The following is a 22,492-nucleotide window of genomic DNA, read 5'->3' as shown; positions in this document are numbered from 1 at the left end:
AGAATTGATTTATGTAGCAAATACTAAACTCTGTAATTTTACTCACTAAATAAAATGGAGGCACTTTCTCCCTGTCTGTAGTGGTTTATTAGATCTCATGAGAGGAACCTAAAGGCAAGGTTTTGCCATCATTCTCTACGCAGAGATCCGTTTTTGCTGTCTCAGACTGGATGTTACTTGTGGTAGCTAAATTACCTGAAGATCCAGAGTATCTAAAGTGTATGATATGGAAGGCCAGTAAATTCTGAAAGCAAGCATGTAAAGAAAAGTGTCTTCAAATGGCCTGTACTTCGCAATTTTTCTGTAAACAGAATAATGGCACTAAACTCACTGTGAAACAGTTTGTTTTGGAAGCATATCTACTGTCCATTTTGTGTGGCTCCCAAGAGGTTAAATGTAAGGTTTTAAGAGGCTTGGGAAGCAGTCAAGTCGGGGACAGCAGTCGGTGTTACGTGAGATACCATTAGTTTCAGAACCAAACCATGTTATTTAGTGGATCACACATTCAAGGGGGTTGTCAAACATGAGGTTAATGTGAAGAATTCGGGCTTACAGAATGAATTCCAGAAGCAGGAGTTAAATTCTGCCCAATTGCAGCAACTATGTGAAATTGGGAATCCTTGTTTTGGCTTCCTTATGAGTTCTCTGGAATATGTCCATAATGGGGAATTTGAACAAATATGAGCAGAAAATCTTGGACTGCATTTGATTCAGATTATTTTATGGGTCATATGTTCCTGCCCACCACTTCAGCTTTTCCTGTGAAAAGCCCATAAGTGTTTATAAGCTATGCTTCTCTCACGCACGTTTTTGGCGTAGTTTGTACTTTTGTTTCTTTTTCACTAGAATAGCATGTTGGTCTTGCTTATTACAGGGCAAGATCTGCTAGAGGATTTTTATAGATAGAGCTTGCTTTTTTAATGGAAACAGTAGTTATGGAATCATGCATTCCCTAAGAACCTCACCAATCAGTCAGCCAGGAGGTATGAAATATCATGGATCTGTTTTCTCAACATCAAAGCTGCACTTGTAACATAAGCATTATACACAAAGCTTGTTATTTTTCCCCCCTTTTGTGGAGGGTTTTTCATTTGTTTTTACATCCCTAGGGGACAAAGGCATGGAGAGCAGCCCTGCCAAGAAGAAATTGGCAGTGAAAAGCTGGAAATACCCTGGCAATGTATACTTGCACCCCTGGAAGCCTGGGTTGCATCCAGAACCCCATGGGCAACAGGGGAGGGAGGGGATTCTGCCCCTCTGCTCTGCTCTGGTGAGATCTAACTGGACCACTGTGTCCAGTTCTGGGCTCCCAGCATAAAAAAGAAGGACAAGGCCCTTTCAGATTGAGTCCAGGGAAGGGCCACAAGGAAGCTCAGAGAACTGCAGCACCTCTCATGTGATAAAATGGCTGAGAGAATTGGGACCTGAAGAAGAGAAGACACTGAGGATACCGTACTGCATCCTTTTAGGACCTAAAGGAGTCCCACAAGAAAGATGGGGACAAACATTTTAGGAGGGTCTGTAGTTACTGAGCAAGGGGTAATGGCACTGAGCTAAAAGAGGGTTGATTTAGCTTAGATACAAGGTTTTTTATGCTGAGGCCTGTAAAACACTGGAACAGGTTACCCAGGGAGAGATGGTACATGCCCCAACCCTGGAAACACAATTCAAGCCCAGGTTGAACAGAGGTCTATGCAACGTGATGTAGTTGAATATATCCGTGTTCATTGCAGGGGCATTGGACTAGATGGCTTTTACAGGTCCCTATCAACTTAAACTATCCAGTGATTGTTTATAAGGAATTGGCATTAATAATGATTTCTGTCTTAGTGGAATCTGAGCAGCTCAATGAACAAACATACTACATTTACTGGAATATCAGCATTTTATCCTATTTAAAACATACAAGCACAAAAGCAATTGTCATATTGAAAATTTTACAGCCAATATGTAGTAGCTTTGTGGTCTGGAATCTGGAGTTCTTTATACCTATGGACTGTGCTTTTCTTTCCTGACTCTTGCAAAAAAAGTAATTGTAGAGTTTCATCTGAATATCTGAAGTTGCCGTCTTTGTACTAGATTGGTATGAACTAAAAATGGTAACTATCAGTTATGACCAAGTTGAAGATGTGTATTGTTAATCCATTTCAGATAAGTTAACAAGTTTATTGCATGCAGAAGTAGTAGCAATTTCATTTGAATAATATAATCCAAACTTTAGATTTTAAAAAGATGATTTTTCTTGTAACTCAAGTAATCTTTGTATAGTATGGAGTATCATGAGCAACTCCTTGTGAAGATCTAGAAACCTATTGAATAAGGAGAAATATCACAGATTGCATTTAACCAACATATTTCATGTGTTAGGAAGGAAGGAAGGAAGTTGTATGACATCTTAAATAATGTCAATAAAAATCTGAAATGAGGTATTTCAGGAAGGTATGATGTTGATTTTTTGTGTTCTTTTTCTGTGCACAACAGTTCATGTTGTCAGGACAATGGATCTTTATCTTAGTCTGGGTTAGAAAGTGAAAGCATTGTGTCTGTGTACTCGTATGCTTCAGGCTCCTTAAGGAATGACTATAATAAATGTTGGATTTAACATGGGTGACATTCCACTGAAAACTGTGTTAAGGTCTTTGTTATTTTCCTGTATAACCCAGAGCTGAGCCCTACTGAACAGTTAAGTGTGATTGCTTTGTAGAAATCAGTGGCTTTCTGTCTAGCTGTGTGTCCTGTCAGGTTTAATTGTAGTAATTTGGAATTTTCAGACTACAGTACATGTATGGAAATCAGTATTTTTGATACAATATGCTGGAGGGATTTCAACATATATAGGTATTGTAGTAAAATACACCATATAAATGCATAGAAGACAAGCATGTTTCATAATTGTTACACACAACATTTTACAATTATTTGCTTTATAGTTCCAAATAAAGCCAGGATATTCACACTGGTTACCATTTCTAGTGCTTAGTACTTCCCTTGAACATCTTAAAAATTATTGCAGGGTCGTTGGGTATTACAACCATTTTAGCAATATGAGGTACATAATTTGGCCCTAATGCACTGCTTTCTTCTGCCATAAGCTTTAGAATGGAATAGAAAAGAATATACCTGAGTGAAACATGAAGGAAGGTGTGTTTCTACCAAGCATGGACCTCAAGTCCATGCAATATAAATGTATCTTTTCCTCTTTCCAGATGCTTAAAGTCACTTAGCAATTTATCCTCATGTCACATTACATAAAATTGTGCTGCTATAAGAGAGCTTAAATGTTAATGTTTTGAAGGTAATTTATGGGTGGCATGGGAGAATTAGTAATCGAAACAGTAATGGAATTGGAACCAGCTGTGGAAGCTACATAGGAAATTGTTCTTCCTTCCTGCAGTAACAGAGACATGCTGTAATTTTTAACCCTTGTCCCCCTACCTTCACCCTGTGTTGCAGATCTTCTTTACATGACTAGCTGACAAACACACACACACAGACACACACACACGTTAAATTCCTTACTCTAATTATTTGGTAAATTTGTGAACAACTGCAGTCATTGTCACTTGCTGGGTTGTTACACATAAATTTCTATCTCTCAAGATCCTGAGGTAAACTTTTGAATGAACATGTTTCACAATGACAGCTGTAGAACTGTTGAAAAGTGGAGTCTGTGGACATGTCTCTCTCTTGAGCTGTAATGGTTTAGTTTGCTGAAGGTAGTGTTTGCTAAGACCAACAGGACCCCTAGGGAATGTGAAAAACTTCACCATCATTGCGGAAAACCTTATAGCAGATTCCTTGAAATAGGTGTTATTTATTCCCATTTTTTCAGCTGAGGAAACTGAGGTATGTAGGAGTCAAATAAAGAGCACAATTAAAGGTCAAGGATTGGTCTACACCAATTTTGGTCATTAAAACAGTTTAAAAGAGGTGGCTTGCTAATGGAGTTGCCATTATACTGGTATAGAGGTTGTATTATCCTGATTATTAAATTCTATGCTAACATGTTCACCAGAAGTCTTAAAATGAGCTCTTTTAATAAGACTCTTTTTTGATAAGAGGAAAAATGGATTTTATTTCAGTTGTAGTAATACCATTTCTGTTTTAGATAGCAATTCCAAATATTGATTATTTATTGGTTACATTGTTTTTTTAAGCTTTGATGAGACCAGGATTGTATTGCTGTTGATGGACTTAATTTCAGTGGTGACACAGCTTTCAAAAGAAGCTTTAATGTATATTGTACTGCATATGTAATTTTAATGTACATTCATAGAAGTGCATGTAACTAAAATTGGGTTTTGCTGCATGAATTACAAAGGCTTAGTAGTATTTTTGACTTTTTAAGTATATAGAGGGGAGGAATATTTTTTGAAAAAACTTGTTTAACTTTTTTGTATGTATTTTTGAATTGTAAGGTACTTCATAAGTACTTCTATTTTGACAGCGCTTAAATCTAGAGAACAGTAAAGCTATTTTAAAGAGTGAAAAACATCCAAGTGTTCATGGTTTGTCTTGGTGAGTAAGGTGAAAGAACTTCATGCTCTTTATTCCCTAAAGTTTGCCAAATGGCGGTAATGATAAAGTGTCTTGTGTAGTTTAGATAAAAGATGTTTTGGAGCAGGTTTAATGTAAATAATTAAGTGAACTGGCTAGCAGGCTGAAAAATGTTATGCATTAACAAATGTTAAGTTCAGTCTGGTTAGGCATCCTATGTTTTGGTTTTGGATTCTTTCATGGGTGTCTTTTATGGCATATTCCTTGTGGTAGAAATCCTGCACAGACTCTGTGGTACAAAATTATACACAAGCGGAATGTAAAATAGGTGAATGCCTGTTCGCATCTGAACTAAGCATTTGGCACGTTTACTCCAAAGACTTAGAAGTTCACAATTATTTGTCCTTTCTGATTTCATAATTAAGCTATGGTTTGGAAACCTACCAACCTGAACAGAGCTTTCAGAGTTTATGTCTCCTCATTGTTAGCTGATCTATGGTTCTGTAAGTTGTTTTACTGTTGCAAAGTAAATGGAAGTATTCCATTATATTAAAACAAAGTGCTCTATTCAGCTCTAAGGAATAACCTTAATAAAAGATATGCCTGACTGAAAATGCTAGAGATTTTTTTCATTCCTAATATGGCAGGTGGTAGTAATGTTTTGTATTTTTTTATTGTAGTAAAACAGTAGCTTGACTGAACATGGGTGCTTTTTGGTGGTATGTGGCAGTTGTACATACAGTTTCAGCAAATTTGAAGTATTTATATTTATATTTATACCCATTTGAAGCTGAGAAGATAAAGATGAAACAGATAGGTGGTTATATGAGTGGAATGTAACTAGAATACTCAGTTTAAGTAAATCTGTATCCCAGAAACTGCAGAGGAAACTTGAATGACTCCAGGCAATTTTAGATTTAAATCAGTTTTATCGATGATTATATCTTGTTTTAGAAAAGGCTCAAGAGAATTTCTTTGGTATACATTGTGAGAACGATTCCCATGTCATAATCATTAATTTAATATAAACTAGGACTTCATAAATCAAAGACTAGTTACAAATTTAGAAGTTTATCTGAATGAGATGTAGGAATCTAGATAAAAAATAGCAACCTTCTGAAATGTGTCTAAAAGTAGCACCCAGAAGATGAGATCAAGCAGGCTTTTTGCTGTACTTCAGAAGTATGATGTTTATCTCTAAAAATGGTGCTTGCAAACATGCTGAGATTGTATTTGTAATACCTTTTCTAGACTGCTAAGCCATTGGAGTCTTTTCAGAAAGGGATATGCTGGTAAGTGGCATGAAAGGGAATGGGAGAGCTAGTTGATGTTACCTGTTGTGTCATGGCACAGTCTCTGAGTTACCATTTGACAAAACATCTAATAAAAAATGTTGTATCTGTCCTATAATAGCAATAGAAATTTATTACTTTTAGGCAGTCATGTTGGAATAAAAATTTAATCTAAAGTCTTTTTTCTTGCTGGTCGAACCTGACAAAACACTTAGGTTCAGATCATAAGAGAAAAATTACATGAATCTTTGAATTAGATAATGTTGGAAGAAACTAGCCACAGTACTATTTACATGCTGAATAGTTAAATTTACTTCCTGTTGGTATTTGAAAGGAAGTTCATCCATTTAAAGCACCATTTAATTCTTGAGTGCATACTGAAGCAATACCTCTTAATTCACTAAAGGAAAGAATAACATCTCCTTGATCTTCCTGTACTTAAAATTCAAGATGTAAATATTCTGTGCTGTTCTGACTCACCTAAATTAAAGGCTGGAAACTGGGAACAATATCATTTTGTAGGACCCTTCTGATATTTCTGTTAATTTTAAAGGTTTTCTGCATTCATCACGCAGTTATAGTTATCTATGTTTTTCCATGAGTAATTGATATTTTGGGTGTTTTGTAGGAATGCCAGCCAAGATAATACGTACCAGTGTTTGCATGCATCCTCCTGTTTTCCAGAATGTTTTCCTTTGTCTTCAGACCAGAAATTTAGATAATACAGACACGCGGGCTGTGATTTAATTTAATCAATTTAATCAATTTAATCAAGGCACCTATGCTAGGAATTCAGATGCTTTGCACTTTTCTGAATAATTAATGAAGAGAGAGAGGTTTCAAAATAGTTTTGGTTTTTTGGTACGCTGATTCTTCTTCTTTAGTTATTTACTTATTTTTGAAGACTGCACAGGAAGTCTGAAGAAAGTTGTTTCCATATTTAGATGTATCACATATAGAAACTCAGATTATATGAATCTGGGCCAAGCTGAGTTTAATAACATGCAAGTTTGCATGAGAATACATCTGTCAATTCTAACACCTAAAAGAGAGGAAATTAAAAGTTGTTGAAATGTCCTTTCAAATCTGTATGCTTCCTTCTGCATGGAAGTTTGTGGGTAATGCACTCCTGTAAACCCAAAAAAATTTACATTTTTCTGTTGCTGCGGAACAGCATCTTGCCCATCTCTCATATTGTAGTTTTTCATACTTTGTCTTTCTCTTGAGTGTTCACTTGTGCAACCTCAGTGTATATCTTACACGTTTATTTTCAGTTTAATTTACAGAGGAAAAGAGTGAAAAATTGTGACTTGGTAAACCTGCCCATTTTACAAGTAGTGTGGTTTTAATCAGTGCATGATTGTAGAACAAAACATGACATCACTGTGTGTTTGTTTGAAAAACGGGTTTAGAAAAGAACAGAAAAAATAAATTAGAACACTTACTACTGCCTTCACCTTTCACTGCTGTCATGGAAAATTCATCTGGGTGCCTAACAGCTGAAAACATTTATCTAGTTTGAAAAGAGGAATGAGGGATGTTTTCTTCCAGATTTGTGAAATACTCCCCTTAACCTCCTTTTATCTTTCTTCAAATAATGTTTCAGACTTAATATTGAAGGACAGAACAGGGTTCTGTTCTCTCTGTTCATCATCACTAAAATAGTCTCTTAATTTCCTTCACTTGCATATTGAAGTTGGATATGAGGTAGAAGGGGAAAAGCTACTTTTTTGTGGGCCTGAGGTTAATTCCAATGCAAGAAGGTTATGAAAGTATCCCCCTCTGAAGTTTTATGGACTTCTAGAGCTTCTTTACACTGAAAAAAAGAGTTTAGGGTGTATTTGAAGTGATGTGTGAGAGGGAATACTTGATCTGTAAACCAAACACATTTTGATACAGACAAGCAATAACAAGCATGAGTTGAAACCTTGTGCTATTCGTATTAACATATGGTTGTGCCTAGATACTGCAGCACTTGGACCAGATTTCTTTGGTGATCACGATAAACAGTGGCTTTTCTCCAGAATTCACTGGTTTTCTGTGGTATTTTATCTGTCTGAACCTTACAGGCTGCCCATGGAGTCTCCCTCTCTGGAGATAGTCAAAACCCACCTGGCTGAATTTCTGTGTAACCTGCTCCAGGTGACCCTGCCTTGGCAGGGGGGTTGGACTGGATGATCTCCAGAGGACCCTTCCAACACTGACCATTCCATGGTTTTGTGAAGAGCTTGTGCTGTTGTAACTGTCTGCTTTGGGAATTACTGTGTCAGATATCCAGTTCTTTCTGTTGTGAGTGTTGATGAGTTGTCTGCCCATATTTTTGTCCTAAAAATGTTTTAAGTATGAACATTTTTATAAGAAGATATTGCATTTCTATTTTTAACTCTTTTCTGTCATCTTGCTTAACTTTCTTAATTGCACTTACAGTTTTGAATGCTTTGCTGAAGAAAATAACAGAGGGGTAAATTTGCTAGTATCTGATCAAAAGGCAGATTTCAGCACTGTCAGTCTGTATGCTGGTGTACAAAATAAAAGTCTTTCAAAGGGTCTCAAATTTTCCTGTGCTTCTCATCTTGTCTCTCAGCAGTGTGACATTTGCTTTTCCATGTAAATCAGTAATTTTGGATGGGAAGAGAATAAGCTTTAAAAAAACTTGCAAGAAAACATGGACATTATGTATTTAAACAACAGCCAAAAAAATAAGAAGTTCTTTTTTCTTAATTGCCAGAAGGCCTGAGATTTGAATGATTAAAACATGGCCTTCTGTAGGGGGACCTTTTTGTGGGGAGTTAAGTTCTTAAGCAGATGCTGATACTTGCATTACTGTTTGTTGCTAGGGTTTGTTGTTCCCTTTCCACTTGAACTAGCTATTCGTGCTGTCCATTTAGTATTCCAGTCATTTCCATCTGTCTTCAAATAAGGCAATAATCGTCTGTGTCAGATCACCTCTGTGATACTTGTTCTGCAAAACCTGCATTTTCACCAGAAATGGAGAAATATCTGTGAAGTGTAGCTCTTGCCTCCTTCTCGTCACTTCTGCCCATGGACAGACAGCATCTTCCCTGTGGAGTGTATCACACCAGAGACCAGAAAGAGCAGGGTGTGTGTACACTTGGAGCAGAAGGGGGTTTTTAGTATAGTAGAATCACTTAGAAATATTGAATGGTTTGGATTGAAAGGGATTTTAAAGACCATCTCATTCCAATGTCCCTGTGACTAAACCACGTTGCTCAGAGCCCCATCCAGGCCTGATCTTAAATACTTCAGGAACAGGGCATCCACAGCTTCTCTCAGCACCTGTGCTAGTACCTCACCACAGTCACAGTAAAGAATTTCTTTGTAATATCTAATCAAAACCTACCCTCTTTCTCAGTTTAAACCTATTCCCTTTTGTCCTAATGCTACATGTCCTTGTTTAAGTTCCTCCAGCTTTTTTGAGGCCCCCTTCAGATACAGGAATAATGTTTCCCCAGAGCCTTCCTTTCTGCAGGCTGAGCAATGCACCCAGCCTGTCCTCACAAGAGAAGTGCTCCAGTTCCCTGATCAATTTAAAGGCTCTCTTTAACCTTTTCTCTTGCTCAAGACAGGGAAAGTGCTCACCTTTTAGTTCAACCAGCTATAGTTTTGCATTTTTTTTCTCCATGCTGTGCCATAGCCCTGCTCTCACAAATGATAGTCTTTGCAAGTTTTCGGGAAGCCAATGTTTCAGGAGAGAACTGGGAACAAAGGAGCTATCCAGATTTTTTCCAGGGCAGCATATGATCTTGAAGTTCTCAAAGAAGGCAATTGCAAACACAGAGAAAAAAGAAATGTTTTTTCTCTGCAAATTATAGTATTGTAGGTACCCAGAAAAGTTTCGATTTAAAGGCCTGATATGTGAAAGATTTCCTATAGTTTGCAAATCTCTCTCATCAAATATAATTTTCATTTATAAACAAACCTCTGGAAACGGAGCAGCAGAGGTTCTTTTTAGGTATAAATGTGCCATTTTCCCCTTCTCTGGTTGGGCCATGAAAAAGTGAGTAATTTTGGTTTATTTGATTTTTTGTTTTTGTCTGATTTTTCTCGAGACATTCTGGGGAGACTAATCTAGTTTCAGCCTCTGGTTGCTAGTAGTATATTTTCTGAGTATTGTTTGAGAATAAGGAAGCTCCCAAAAGGAACAAGGGGAAAAAAATCCACATTATTTATTGAAAGTGGTGCAGTAAATAGAAGATTGTTGTTAGGCCCAGGAGTATAAACTCAACTAGGGCTGAAATTCCCTGAAAATACTGAAACTCCATACTGCAGATGTGGTGCTGATTTACAGTGTCCCCTTTGCAGAAATTGCTTTTAAGGTAAAACTGTTCATTTTGACAAAAACCTGTGAAAGTGTAGAATACTGTATTTCACAGATTTAATATATATTAATCTTATGTCAGCCATAGAATTGAGAATTTTTGTAAAATATTAGGAGATATGTCCACACCATAACTATTTTCCTCTGTTTCTGCTGAAGCAGAAATTTAAAATATTATCTTTTCCTCATGGGCTTTAAAAGAAAACAACAACAGCAACAACAAAAAACATCCTGGAAATCCTTTAAAGATTTTATCTCCTGTAGTTTTAATCACTATACAACTTTTGCAGAACAATATTAGTGAAATCATATAGTCAGTTTGTGTAAAGTTAACATCTAAAATCCAGACAATAGCTGAAGAGCTGGAAGTGCAGGTACATTTCAGGCAAACTCTATCTTGTAATTTTTTTCTCACTTACAGTAATATTCCAGTATACATGATATCCAGATGTTCAAATCAGCCTAAATGTATTAGCTACATTTCCCTTTCGAAGTGTGGAAAAAAAGGATTTAATTCATTATTCTTTGAAGTGTAATAACTGGAAAAGTGCAGTAGTGCTGGTAGTTGCATCTGATTATCTTGTGTGCATATAGGCATGTGCTGTAGCACATTAGAAGTACAGCATTCTGAGTTACTTAGGAAGTTCATGGTTAACTAAAATAGAATAAGCCACCTTGGTATTTTGTAAATATTTAGCTAATTTTAAGATGTTATGCCAAGATACGTTCCTGGATGTTGTTATCTTAATTTTTGTTTTGAATAGTCTAAACAGTTACTTTAACTGTCAGGCATCCCTTGGACCCTGCAGAGTTTAGCACCAGTAGCAGTCGCCAAGTGTCTGACTTTTAGGCTCAGAATGTTTGATTTATCAGGTGGCAGAATATATTCCTGTCTGTTTTTCTTCCCTAAAATGAGTAGCCAGAATACTGCTCAACGCAAGTGTGTTGTAAGGCAAAAATGTTTTCATGTTAGCGCTTCACTCTTCTCATAAAAAGGGGGATTTAATTATTGTCACCTGAAGGAGCTAGTAATTAAAATAAAGTAAGTTTTTTCTAGATAATTTTGTTTATTAATAAATTAGTTTTTTCTTTGACTTACTGAAAGACCTCTCAAAGTAGTTAAGACACCCTCTGAAAATAAAATTCAGTGCTGACACAATATAGGCATACAATACCAACCTTTGTGGTAAGTTAAATGAACTGCAGAACTCTATAATATTCCAATAAGAAAAGCAACCTGGCAGTGATTAAGGTAAGAATGCAGAAAGTTTCTGTTAAAGCCTTTGATTCGCAAAAATAGTACATCTTTTATTGTGTGTGATGTATGTTGTGGATGAATCTTGGAAATTGTTTGCTTTTCACATTTGGGTTTTTATGGAATGTGCTTGGATGACAAGTGCCGGCAATGGCTGTTGAGCAGTTTTTTGCATTCCAAGAACAACGAATATTAGTTTATAGTGTAGGGAATGACGGAGCATTGAAAACTTAACTTGTATTATAATTATACCTTTTTGTGCTTTATAGTGTGTGTTGAACAATAAACTCATTTTCATAATCATAGCTTTGTTTGGGAGTTTTGAGCTACAACTGTTTCTCAGCCTCTAAACCACAGAATCTGTGAAAAGTGTCACTTGGTTCCATGTGGGCTATGCCTTTTAGGGCGTGGTGTAGTTATTGGTAGACATTTACTGTTACCTTTTGGTGGGCTGACCTTGGCTGGCGGCCCACCAAGCTGCTTTATCACTCCATCCTCAGCAGGATGGAGCAGGAGAAGAGAGGAAGATGGAGAAAAATTACAGGGATCGAGATAAAGGCAGCTTAATGAAGTAAAAGTGAAGTCTGAACATGGAAACAAGGGAAAGCAGAGGATTTATTTTCTACTTCCTGTTGGCAGGGGATGTCTTGCCGCTTCCCAGTTGGGCTTCAGTGAGCAAAGTGGTTGCTCCAGAAGACAAATTGTGAAAGCACATGCACAGCCTCCATGCCCTCCCCCATCTCATTTCAACCCCCCTGCCATGGGCAGAAGCACCTTCCACTAGACCGAGTCGCTCAGAGCATCATCCAGCATGACCTGGAACATTTCCAGGAATGAAACATCCACAGCTTCTTTGGGCAACCTGTGGCAGTGCCTAAGAACCCTCAAAGTAAAGAATAATGTCTAATCTAAGTGTATTCCCTTGTAGTTTAAGTAAAGTTAGAAGAAGGGTAGGTGTGGTTAAATCAAAGATAATGAAAGTTTCAGTTTTATCAGAGAAATAGAAGATGGAACTGATAAACAAGATAAAAGATATTTCTGTGAAGCATGAAAAATAGTGAAGGGATTGGCAGAGATGGATAAGACAGGAGTGTAGTATAAAATGTGCCTAACATTACTTTAAAATCATACTTGGTGACAGAAAATTATAGCAAAGATGTCAGATATCAAGAGGGTAGATAGTGTCTGCTTTAAGAAACTGGATAAAGAAGCATTTTGAGGGTAATGATTCACATGACCTTTGTAGAAAGTTGTTCAAAAATACTTGAGTACTTCCATTACATTTCTGTCTGTGTGAACTAATATCTTCCGAAGAGAAAAAAAAAAAGAAAATATTTTTGTGTTTTAGTCTTAAGATGGTGTCATATTTTCAAAACAATTATTTATAATATTTTTGGGAATCTATTCATGCAAATAAAAATGTGAAATCAGTCTCTGGTTTATGATTTTTCCATTTCTTCTCCTCATGTTACAACTGGTGTGATGGAAGACTTCTTACTTTTACATATATATTGCATTAGTGTGTTTTTTTGGGATAGCACTGTTTTCACAGAGGTGAATTTTCTTTTTTTCCAGAATCCTGTCAAGAAAATCCCAGATTCTCATGAAATTACACTCCAGCATGGAACAAAGACAGTAAGTGATGACGTTTTCAACTCTTCATACTTTTTAGAACTCTGACAATCTGTGAAATAGGATAACAAATACTTATCAGCTAAAGTTCAAGAAGCATATTTTTCCTTGATTTATTTTAGTTGATCTCTTTTCTTAGTGCAATTGAAAGTGTGTTTCATGACTACCTCTTCAATTTCTTATAATAACCTAAATATGGCTCCATTTGACTCAACTGTAGTCTCATTTTCATCAAGTATGTTCTCTGTAATTGTTAGAGTTTTTCTTCTAGGATAGACCTTGCTAATATGTAGACATTGATCTAATCTAGACCTTTCTTTGGTCATGGGTTTAAAGGAGCATGTTATTGCCAAATATTTCTTTGCAGCCAAATACTTCATTTTACTTCAATCTTTTAGTGCCTTTTATACACCATTCTCAATTTCTTGAGATCTTGTTCTTCCTTGTCTTTCACTGCATCTTTTCTAGTTTTTATCTTCACTACTGCTCCTTTGCTTTCTTTGAAAGAACCACAATCAAACCTGGAAGCATCTTTCTTTGCTCTATATATTTCTACCTCTGTATAATCACATCTTCCAATATAAATTCAATTGTTTTTTGTGGGCTGATTGACCTGTAAAAGATGCATTGCACAACACTAAACAAAATAGAATGGATTTTTCTACACACAGTGCACGCAACTGCTCTGCACATTAATTTATATGGACACTAGGTTTCGCAGAGTAGTGTACTAGTGCAAATCAGTTTCCCGTTTTACATGTGACACCACCTGCTTCTGCAGTATGTTGCTTGAATACACGTCCTAACAAACTTTGTTAGGCAATTTTTTTTTAATTTATTTTTTTCTATATTAAACCAGTAAATCTTTTCATGGCTTCTTAAAGAGTAAGCTCATGTTATTTTTAACTAAAAGACCTTGTAAAGTGGAAGTTACAGTTCTGGAAGGCTTCTGAGATATTTTGACTGCAGGAGAATGCAGCTGTCATCACCTTGAACAGAGGTGAATTGTAATGTGGGATATATATAGCACAGTTGGATTAGACTGGACGCAGTAAATTAAACATAATGAAAAAAATATCTCTTCTGTAGAAGGGCTGTCTTTTTGGTTTTTTTTTTTTTTTGTTTGTTTTAGAACAGTGAAACCATTTACCCCTGATCTTAGACACATAAAGATGGGAGTAACTTCATATCTTGATTTTGGTGTTTTGCCCTAATGTTTCTACAGTCTTCTCATTATGTTCATACAGTGTACTGTACTTCAGCTAAGCTTATATATCCCATCTGTACCTCTTCAATCTAGTGAATGTGGATTTGATGATGACTCTATTCCTGTGCAGCTGAGAAATCTCAGGAAAGATTTCCCAAGCTAGAGAGTCTTCCCAGAAAACTGATTAATTTCCCAGTTGTATTGCTTGTACACTGTAATAGGAATTACTGTTCCCAATGTTCATATATATTTTTTATTTCTCATTATACTTTTGATATATAGGTGGGTATGAGAAAGAATATGAAATATATGCTTTCTAATATCTCATTTCACAACTGCTTCCTCATATAGAAGTTACTGAATAGAACACTTGAGTATTCTGATTAATCTGGATATGCCCAGTTTTCTGCATGTCAGAAATCATTAATGAAATGGCTAGGGTTCAGAATTTCCATTTAAGTTGTAAAAGGGGTATATTCTTTTTAGAAACATGTAAGAGATTTCACATTTTAAAAGATTTCTGCAAGTGAATGCCCCTGAATTACAGCAGAACATTTAGATTAAGGAGGTGTCAGTTGCCTGGTGAATAGTATCATCGTTTCTGCCACATCTTGGTTTTCTTGAAAGTACTATTTTCAGACACTTGGCTATACTAGGGCATTGTATATTTGAAATACTGTGAGGCAGTTGTGTTACAGAATCACAGACTTTTCTGAGTTGGAAAGAGACTCACAAAGATGAACAAGTTCACCTCCTGGCCCTGCACAGCACCATTCCCAAGAGTCACACCATGTACCCAAGAGCATTGTCCAGACAGTTCTTGAACTCTGTGAACTGCTGTGACAGCTTCCATGGGGAGCCTTTTCCAGTGCCCAGCCACCCTCTGGGTGAAGGACCTTTTCCTAATGCATTTCATCAAGAAGGACTCTGTGAGATGCCGGATTACATCTCTGTGAGAGATGTAAGATTTACTTATATCCAAAAAGATCACATCAAGTGGCATCCATTGATTAACTAGATGGCTTACTTTGTTTTAAAAGGAAATCAGGTTTGATAAGTAAGACTTCCCTCTCATGAGGCCATGCTGGTGGTGACTGATGATAGCGTTGTCCTTCTTCTTGTCCTTGTTGAAAACTGGGACCACTTTTGTCAGTTTCCAGTCAGCTTTGACCTCTCCAAGTTCCCAAGACTACCTGAAAGTTATCAAGAAAGGCTTTGGAATAACATCAGCTAGCTATTTGAGGATTCTCAGATGAATCTTACGAGGCTTCATAGCCTGATGTAGGGATCCACTTGGGGCAGCAGATCCTGCTCAATTTCAGGATTTGCTGGGATATTTTTCATGGTTTTGACCCTCCCTGTCAAAAGACAGAGGCAAAGAAAGCTTTAAACATCTGCCTTGTCTCTGACCTCTTCGTGAAGTGTGCATCCTTATCCTGTAATGGGCTGATATTATTTCTGCACTACCTTTAAGCATTAATATTCTTGGAAAAAAAAAAAGTTCTCCCCCATGGTTCTGGGCAGCTCCAACTCCAACTGAGCTTTGCCCGCACAGATTTTCTCCCTGCAGTAGTAAGCAGCATCTCTGTGTTCTTCCTATGTCACCTGACTTCGCTTCCACTGGGCATATACCTTTTTTTTTGCCTTATTTCATAGAGAAGATCCCTGCTCAGCCAAGCCAGGCTTCTGCCTCACCTGCTTGATTTCCAGCATTCCCACAGGGGAATAGCCTGTTCCTGCCTTAGGAGGTGATGCTTAAAAAGTGTCCAGCACAGAGCTGGTCAGCAGCAGTGGGAACCTGAAAGAGAAGATGACTAAAAATGAGTCTTTGATAAGATAAGGAATTGCTAAGTGAACTTTTTCTCCATGAAACTGGAAAAACAAAACTCAAAAGAAGCTCATACTAATTCATGTAAGGAAGTCTAAATTCTAGGGAACCAAATTGTCCATCTTAAAGAATAAATTTCATTCATACAGGCTGTTTTATTGGGACAATTGTTTTCTGTAGGTTACTTTTTTCCTGAACTTGTTTCCATGCTTTAAAATATTTTCTGTGGGAACTATTCAACAATTTACATAAGTTTTAAAAGTGTCCATAACACAGTGTATATAGATGTATACTAAAGCTTTGAAAAAAAAGTACAGTAGTAGACTGATATATGTTTGAGACAAGTTTTTTTTATGGTATTACTATGTGTCTGCATTAAATCATTGTTCCTGTCAGTACTTCTCATGTATATGTGTAAAGAAGATACATATAGGTAAGCATCTTCTGTGTAAAATTCTTGGTATTTTTGTACATCCATATCTAGAATTTTTAATACTGATTTAGACATCTGAAAGTAATTCCCTGAGTTCTTTTCTTCCCCAAAGAAATTAGGTTTTGCAAACTTGTAGTCATGACATTGTTCTCAGGTGTTACCCTCCACTCAGAAATGAAGAGTTTTTTGCTTTTTATTCTGTATACAGTGTTTTTGTTTGTTTGGGGTTTTTTCCCCCATGGTTTTGTGTAAGTCAAATGTTCTTGGTGAATTCTTTTTCCTTTAGAACTTTCTGGTTTATCGCTTCAAATGCTTTTCCTGACATTTTATAGAATGTTATCATTATCATCATCATCATCGTTACCATTATCATTGCTACTACTAGTACGAGTACTAGTACTACTATTTATTATCTTGGAGACTATCTTTCTTCTTACTGAAAGGGTTTTTCAGTATGATCTTATAAATGTGGGATGACCCATGTTTTTGTTTTGTTTTTTTTTTTTTTTAAAGTAATCAGCTGGTTATTGTCTAGGTTTTACCCATGGGCTCCATTAAATCGTAAGCATGAATTCCATATGAATTTTGTCTTTTAATGAAAACTTCTTCAGGCATTTTAACATTTCATATTAGGTGTAATTTTGAGTAATTCCAAAAGTACTCTAGTTTTATGTTTTTTGATATAACTTTTCATCATTCTCTTACGTAGATAACTTAATTTTTTGAGAATTAATCTCTTGATATCTAAATTAATTTAGCATATTGTCCAGCTAATCTTACATTAATATTTGAAACTGTAGTAGTAAATATGATATTTTTACAAATGTGAAAGGAAAAGAAATAATTTTGAAGGTTAATGATTTTAAATAATTATTTAATTTCTAGTGAAATGCCTACTGTTACCTTATTTCTCCATGTAGAGATTTGTTTTAGTATATGAAATACTATTTATTGTACTATAGAACATTACCATTCTTCAAATAGAGAATTAAAATAGATTTTCAGTAAAATTTCCATTTTACTTGATCTGCAATTTGAGAATAACATGTGAGAATAATAAGCATAAGTATTCTTTCCTCAGAATTTCTAGTACCTCTGAGAAGCTGGTTTTGTATATAAAAGAAATTGGTTTTAAGAAGTTATTTTGACCTGTTTTGTTACAGTATTATATATTTAAATCTGAGATTTTAAAAAAAATCAATTTTATACCCCATTTTATTCTTCTTTTCCTTTTTCAGAAGACAAATTTAACTAAGCAATGTTTGTATGCACAAGAGCTGTCTTAAATAAACTTAGAATCTTAAACTGGTGAATGTTAAATACCATTTTGTTATCTTGCTGGAAATACTGTTTGTACTTTTGATAGAAGTCTACAGTACAATTTTCTTCATAGAAACACTTAGCCACATTTTGCAATGAGATGATTAGGAAGTAAACACTGTAAACTATTTTTTTCTCAGCTCTCTTCAGTGGTTTATTCAGATGATGTAATTGTTACTTCCATTCTTACTACTACTTCAGAAGTACTTTAACACTTTATTCAAGGTAGTGAAATTTCAAAATGGGAATATAGCTAAGATATTTTAGGAAGAAACAAGTGGTCTGTGTTGTTTGAGGCTTGAGTTTGTTTTTTTCTTAACAGTAACATTTTATATTTTGGTGACACCCTGAAGAATTGTGGAAAAAATAAAAAAGCTTGAATTATTATAATTTTTTTTTCTTTGCAGGTTTCTGCTTTGGGATTGGATCCTTCAGGTGCTCGTTTGATAACTGGTGGATATGATTATGATGTAAAATTTTGGGATTTTGCTGGAATGGATGCCTCTCTCCAAGCTTTTCGGTCACTCCAGCCTTGTGAATGGTAGGTGCAAAGGCTGCCTTTTGCACTTTACGTTTCATGTTAAGCTCCTGGTAGAATGCACAAAAGCCTTGGAAGAAAGCTTGTTTAAAAGGCTCTTGAATACCAAGGAATGTGAACCTAAGAACTTGGCTGCTTATTTCTTTTTCTGCTTTTTGCAGGGACTTGCATCTTTTCCCCTTTTAGAAAGCTACAGGTGGATTTGCCAATGCAATTGTTAACAGCACATCAGAAAAGGAACCTCTCAAAGACAAATTGACTATCATAGGTGTAACTGACGTTATTAGAATACACTTTCTATATATATTCTGCTTACATAAAACTAATTAAGAGAAGAAGCAAGTTAAAACAATTGACCCCTTTGTGGGCAGCCTCTCTAGTTCCTGCCAGGATTTCTGAAGGGAAGGGCAATTAATTTAATTTTCATGAAGTCCTCTGTTTCAGAAACCATTGGTCCTTTGCATTGCAGTGATTGCTGAATAACAACATAGTGTGAAATACTGTCTTTTTTAAAGAAAAAAATATTTCTATGTTTCTATATATACAAATTGAAAAGAAAATGCAGGAACCATTTTTAGAGAGTTATTTTCCATACTATCCACATTGTTCACTGGTAATTAAAAAAGTAAGTGAAGTGAGTTCATTTAATTATTCCAGAGAACTGCAATAAAGAACTACTTCAACAGTAGTGCACACTGAGCTTTCTGAAAAATATATTGCATAAAATAAAGCACAGTGGTTTTAGCAAGGTACTTTCTGATGTCTGGCTTATGTGGTACAGTTTATAAGGCACTTCTGTGTGATTAAAAAAGAGATTGAATTTTATTATACACAGAGTAAGTAGTACTTAGAATGTCTATTTTTAATCATTATTATCTTAAAAATCTGCAGTTGAGTTTTGGTCCATTTGGAAGGCTAGAATGCATATAATTGACTACAGATATGCCAAAAATCTAGATAATGAAAGATGAGAAGTTAGTACTGTTATCCTTAACAGGAGCAAAATAGAAAGGGATTCTGCTGTTGGTCTGAAGTGTGAAAAAGTGTGCTTTAATGCATTATGCAATTCCAATCTCTTAGACAGACCTTGACTTCTTATAGTAAGCTGACAAATGATACGTTTACTTTGAAAACATAACTAAGTAAACATGCCACTTAAGAATGAATGTATAAATAAATAAATAAAATTTTAAAAAAGTAAATGTTTTCACATGTAAAGTGACATGTTCAGACATTTCTGGCATGAGTTTCATTTACATGATTAGTTAGCAGGATATAATTGGTATTATCCTTCCTCTGGTATCACTGAGCAGAAAGAGCTGTCTGTCTTTACTCCCACCATGGGAAATTATTTTAATGAAGCATTTTCAAGTTGAGCAGAAGAGTGCATTCAAATTTAGTAGTAGTTACTATTAATGGTGTAAAACATAAATATTGTAGAAAAATCACAAGTAGAATATATGTTAATGCTCTATTTCAGGCATAGCTTGCAGATAAATTGGTAAGCTCCTTTTAGGAAAAAACTAATTGTAAAATATAAACTTAAAATTCTTGTTATTCTTGACACTGTTAATTTAGTGTGTTACAAGGATTTTTATATAAATGTTCTTTGTGAAATCCTTGTGATTTGAGTACATTGATGTATAAATAAAGTAATTAAAACATAAACATGAAGTAATATTAAAAATAGACTTGACTGGTGTGAAGTTTGGAAATTACATTTATGGTGCAAGTCCCATGAAATAATTTTGGGGGCTCAAAAAACTTATTATTCAAATATAACTTCTCTGTCTTTTTCTAAACATAAAACTGGAACTATATCTCTGTCTGGTAAAAAGATTCAACTTCAAGTTCTTTCATGCTTACATTGAAACAAGGTGGTGAACACTATGAGGAATATTATATAAGTTGTGTCCAGGTGTATATATGTTCTTATATTACTTTTTCACTCTGAAGTTTATTATTGAAGGGCTATTAGCATTCACAGACTTGAATTTCAAAGAATTCTGAGGAGTTCTGGTATGGAAACATTAGGTGTTAGCAGAAATCCAGATCTGGAGCCATAAATTTAATTTCATTTTAAAAATGAAGGAGCCTGAGATCAATTCTATATTGTCAAGGCTCCATTTTGTAGCATAATATCAGGTTACTCTCTTAATTTCTCCTTGGATTTGTGATGTAAACTGAAAAAAAACCTCCAGCCTGACAAAAATCTAGTACTTTCAAGCCATACCTTAGTGTTAAAGCCAAAAGGAAGTGTAAGGCAAAGCTTTTATGTGTGTAGGAAATATTTGTGTGTCATGATTCTACCCATGTATATAGCTCTGTTCTGCAGGTCCTGGTACAAAGTGCTGTGCACATTTGGCAGTTTTAAACCAAATTTATTCATATTAATGCTATTAAAAAGAACTGTTTTTATAAGTTTCCCAAGACTTTTGCTATAACATTAATAAGAACCAAAAATGTTTTCCTAAAGAACTGCCTTTGTAGAGCCTCACTTTTGGTCATGTTCCAGTAAACATCAGAAAAGTGGTAACTTCTGAGACTTTGCAAATACTCAACTTATAGAAGCAATTTTTTGACATGGTTTTAGAAGTCACATTGCACAGTGAAGAAGGTATGGGTTTAGGTTTTTGTGTCATTAGGTAAAAGTCATGGAAATCTTTTCCCTAAAGCTAATATTTTCACATGTCTGATTTGATAAATTATTTGTTATGTTTCATTGTGCTAGTTGCTGTAAAATCAGTTGCTTTCCTTACTGGGAGAAATTTTAAGACAAATGAAAACTTTGTTCAGACATGCTGATAAAGAAATACTAAGAAGAAATGAAATGACATTGTTTGAGTTATGAACACTGCAGTGTTAATAGCATTAATGCCTGTAGTTTGACTTTTAGTATTTTGGTGTCTGAAAACAGGTTGTTTTTATTTTTTCGGAAGACTCTGTGACCATTTATGTATTGTGGATTCTTTCAGAAATCAGATTTTACCTCTGAGCTGTTTGTTATTACGTAGTGGTCAGATCCTTTTCATGCATCAAGTGAAATATGTTTTAGACTAGTTTTGAAATGTTTACTTTTTAATTTTACATTTCAACAGTGATAAGTGCAGAATAGTGCTTTGGAGATGTTGGCTGTTTCTTTTGCTGGTTTCAGCATTAGAGTATGAGACACATAACTTAATGAGTACTGCATTCTGTATATAGTACTCAGGTGGGGCTTAGGAATATTTTGTGTGAATCATATGATTGGACAAGAGAGCTTGGAAGTACAACTGAGAAAAAAATTTTAATTCCTAAGGTGTTTGTTCTACAAAAACTGAATCTGATGCATTCTGTAGTCTAGGTTTATCAGCTGTCTGCAGAGAATATTCTAGCCTTCAGATATTATTTCTCTTGTGGGTTTCCTGTAATTTCTTTCAGTGCTTCCTCTGAGCTTAATGTAGCTCGCCATCTTATTTTCTAAAAAAGTATCCATTTTTTTCTCTTGAGGATCAGAATGTTTATTCAGACATTGACTGTGATCTATTTTGGAAATTCACAGATTTGAATGTCTCCTTTCTATTAAAAGTCAGCTTATAATACTCAGTCCAATTTGGCTGCCAGTTGGTATTACATAATAGGGTGCTTGAAGCAATTTTTAGCTTTTGAATTGAAATGTAATCAGTTTTGCCAGACATTTTTTGAATAAGCTTAGTTTACATTACTTTAATCAATGAAGAACTTTTAAAGTAAGTATTACAATATTTTAAGTGTTTCATGTAGTAACTCATGGTTTGAGGACAGATATAATAGATAATAGTTAGTGCTGAGAAAATTATGTGAAGTCACTACTGTATAAGAACTGAAATGCTGAAATATTAAGTTAGAAGTTCCACACTTGGTTTTTTTGGTCATCTGAGTGTTAACTTCATTAATGGGAAATAATGTTAAAAGATAGTGTTAAATAGTGTTAAAGTTTCCTGAAAGGTGCTAGGATTTGAATGCACATAGTAATGTTCTTAAGCAATAAGAAGATTTCTTCGAGAATACTTTGGATGCCATGAGAATCCAAATCTAGCTGGCAAATGTGTTCCAGTCTTGTACTTGAGATTAATCTAGAGGCAAAGGTGTATTAATGTAAAGTAATGTTACTTTGTAAAGTAAAGAAGTAT

The 22,492-nt window shown here is 35.3% G+C and overlaps 1 protein-coding gene across 1 annotated transcript in view; it reads left to right on the top strand.

Annotated features, from left to right (window-relative positions):
- The window catches only part of WDR70 (WD repeat domain 70), a 123,143-nt gene that overhangs the window by 16,662 nt on the left and 83,989 nt on the right, over nucleotides 1-22,492 (top strand). Inside the window, exons 6-7 of the mRNA XM_059492991.1 lie at nucleotides 12,959-13,018; nucleotides 18,211-18,344. Coding sequence (XP_059348974.1) covers nucleotides 12,959-13,018; nucleotides 18,211-18,344 — 194 coding nt within the window. The remainder of the gene's footprint in view (nucleotides 1-12,958; nucleotides 13,019-18,210; nucleotides 18,345-22,492) is intronic.

The sequence above is a fragment of the Ammospiza nelsoni genome, chromosome Z, assembly GCF_027579445.1.
Source record: "Ammospiza nelsoni isolate bAmmNel1 chromosome Z, bAmmNel1.pri, whole genome shotgun sequence".
Taxonomy (NCBI): domain Eukaryota; kingdom Metazoa; phylum Chordata; class Aves; order Passeriformes; family Passerellidae; genus Ammospiza; species Ammospiza nelsoni.
This window is presented reverse-complemented; position numbering and strand designations above follow the sequence as displayed.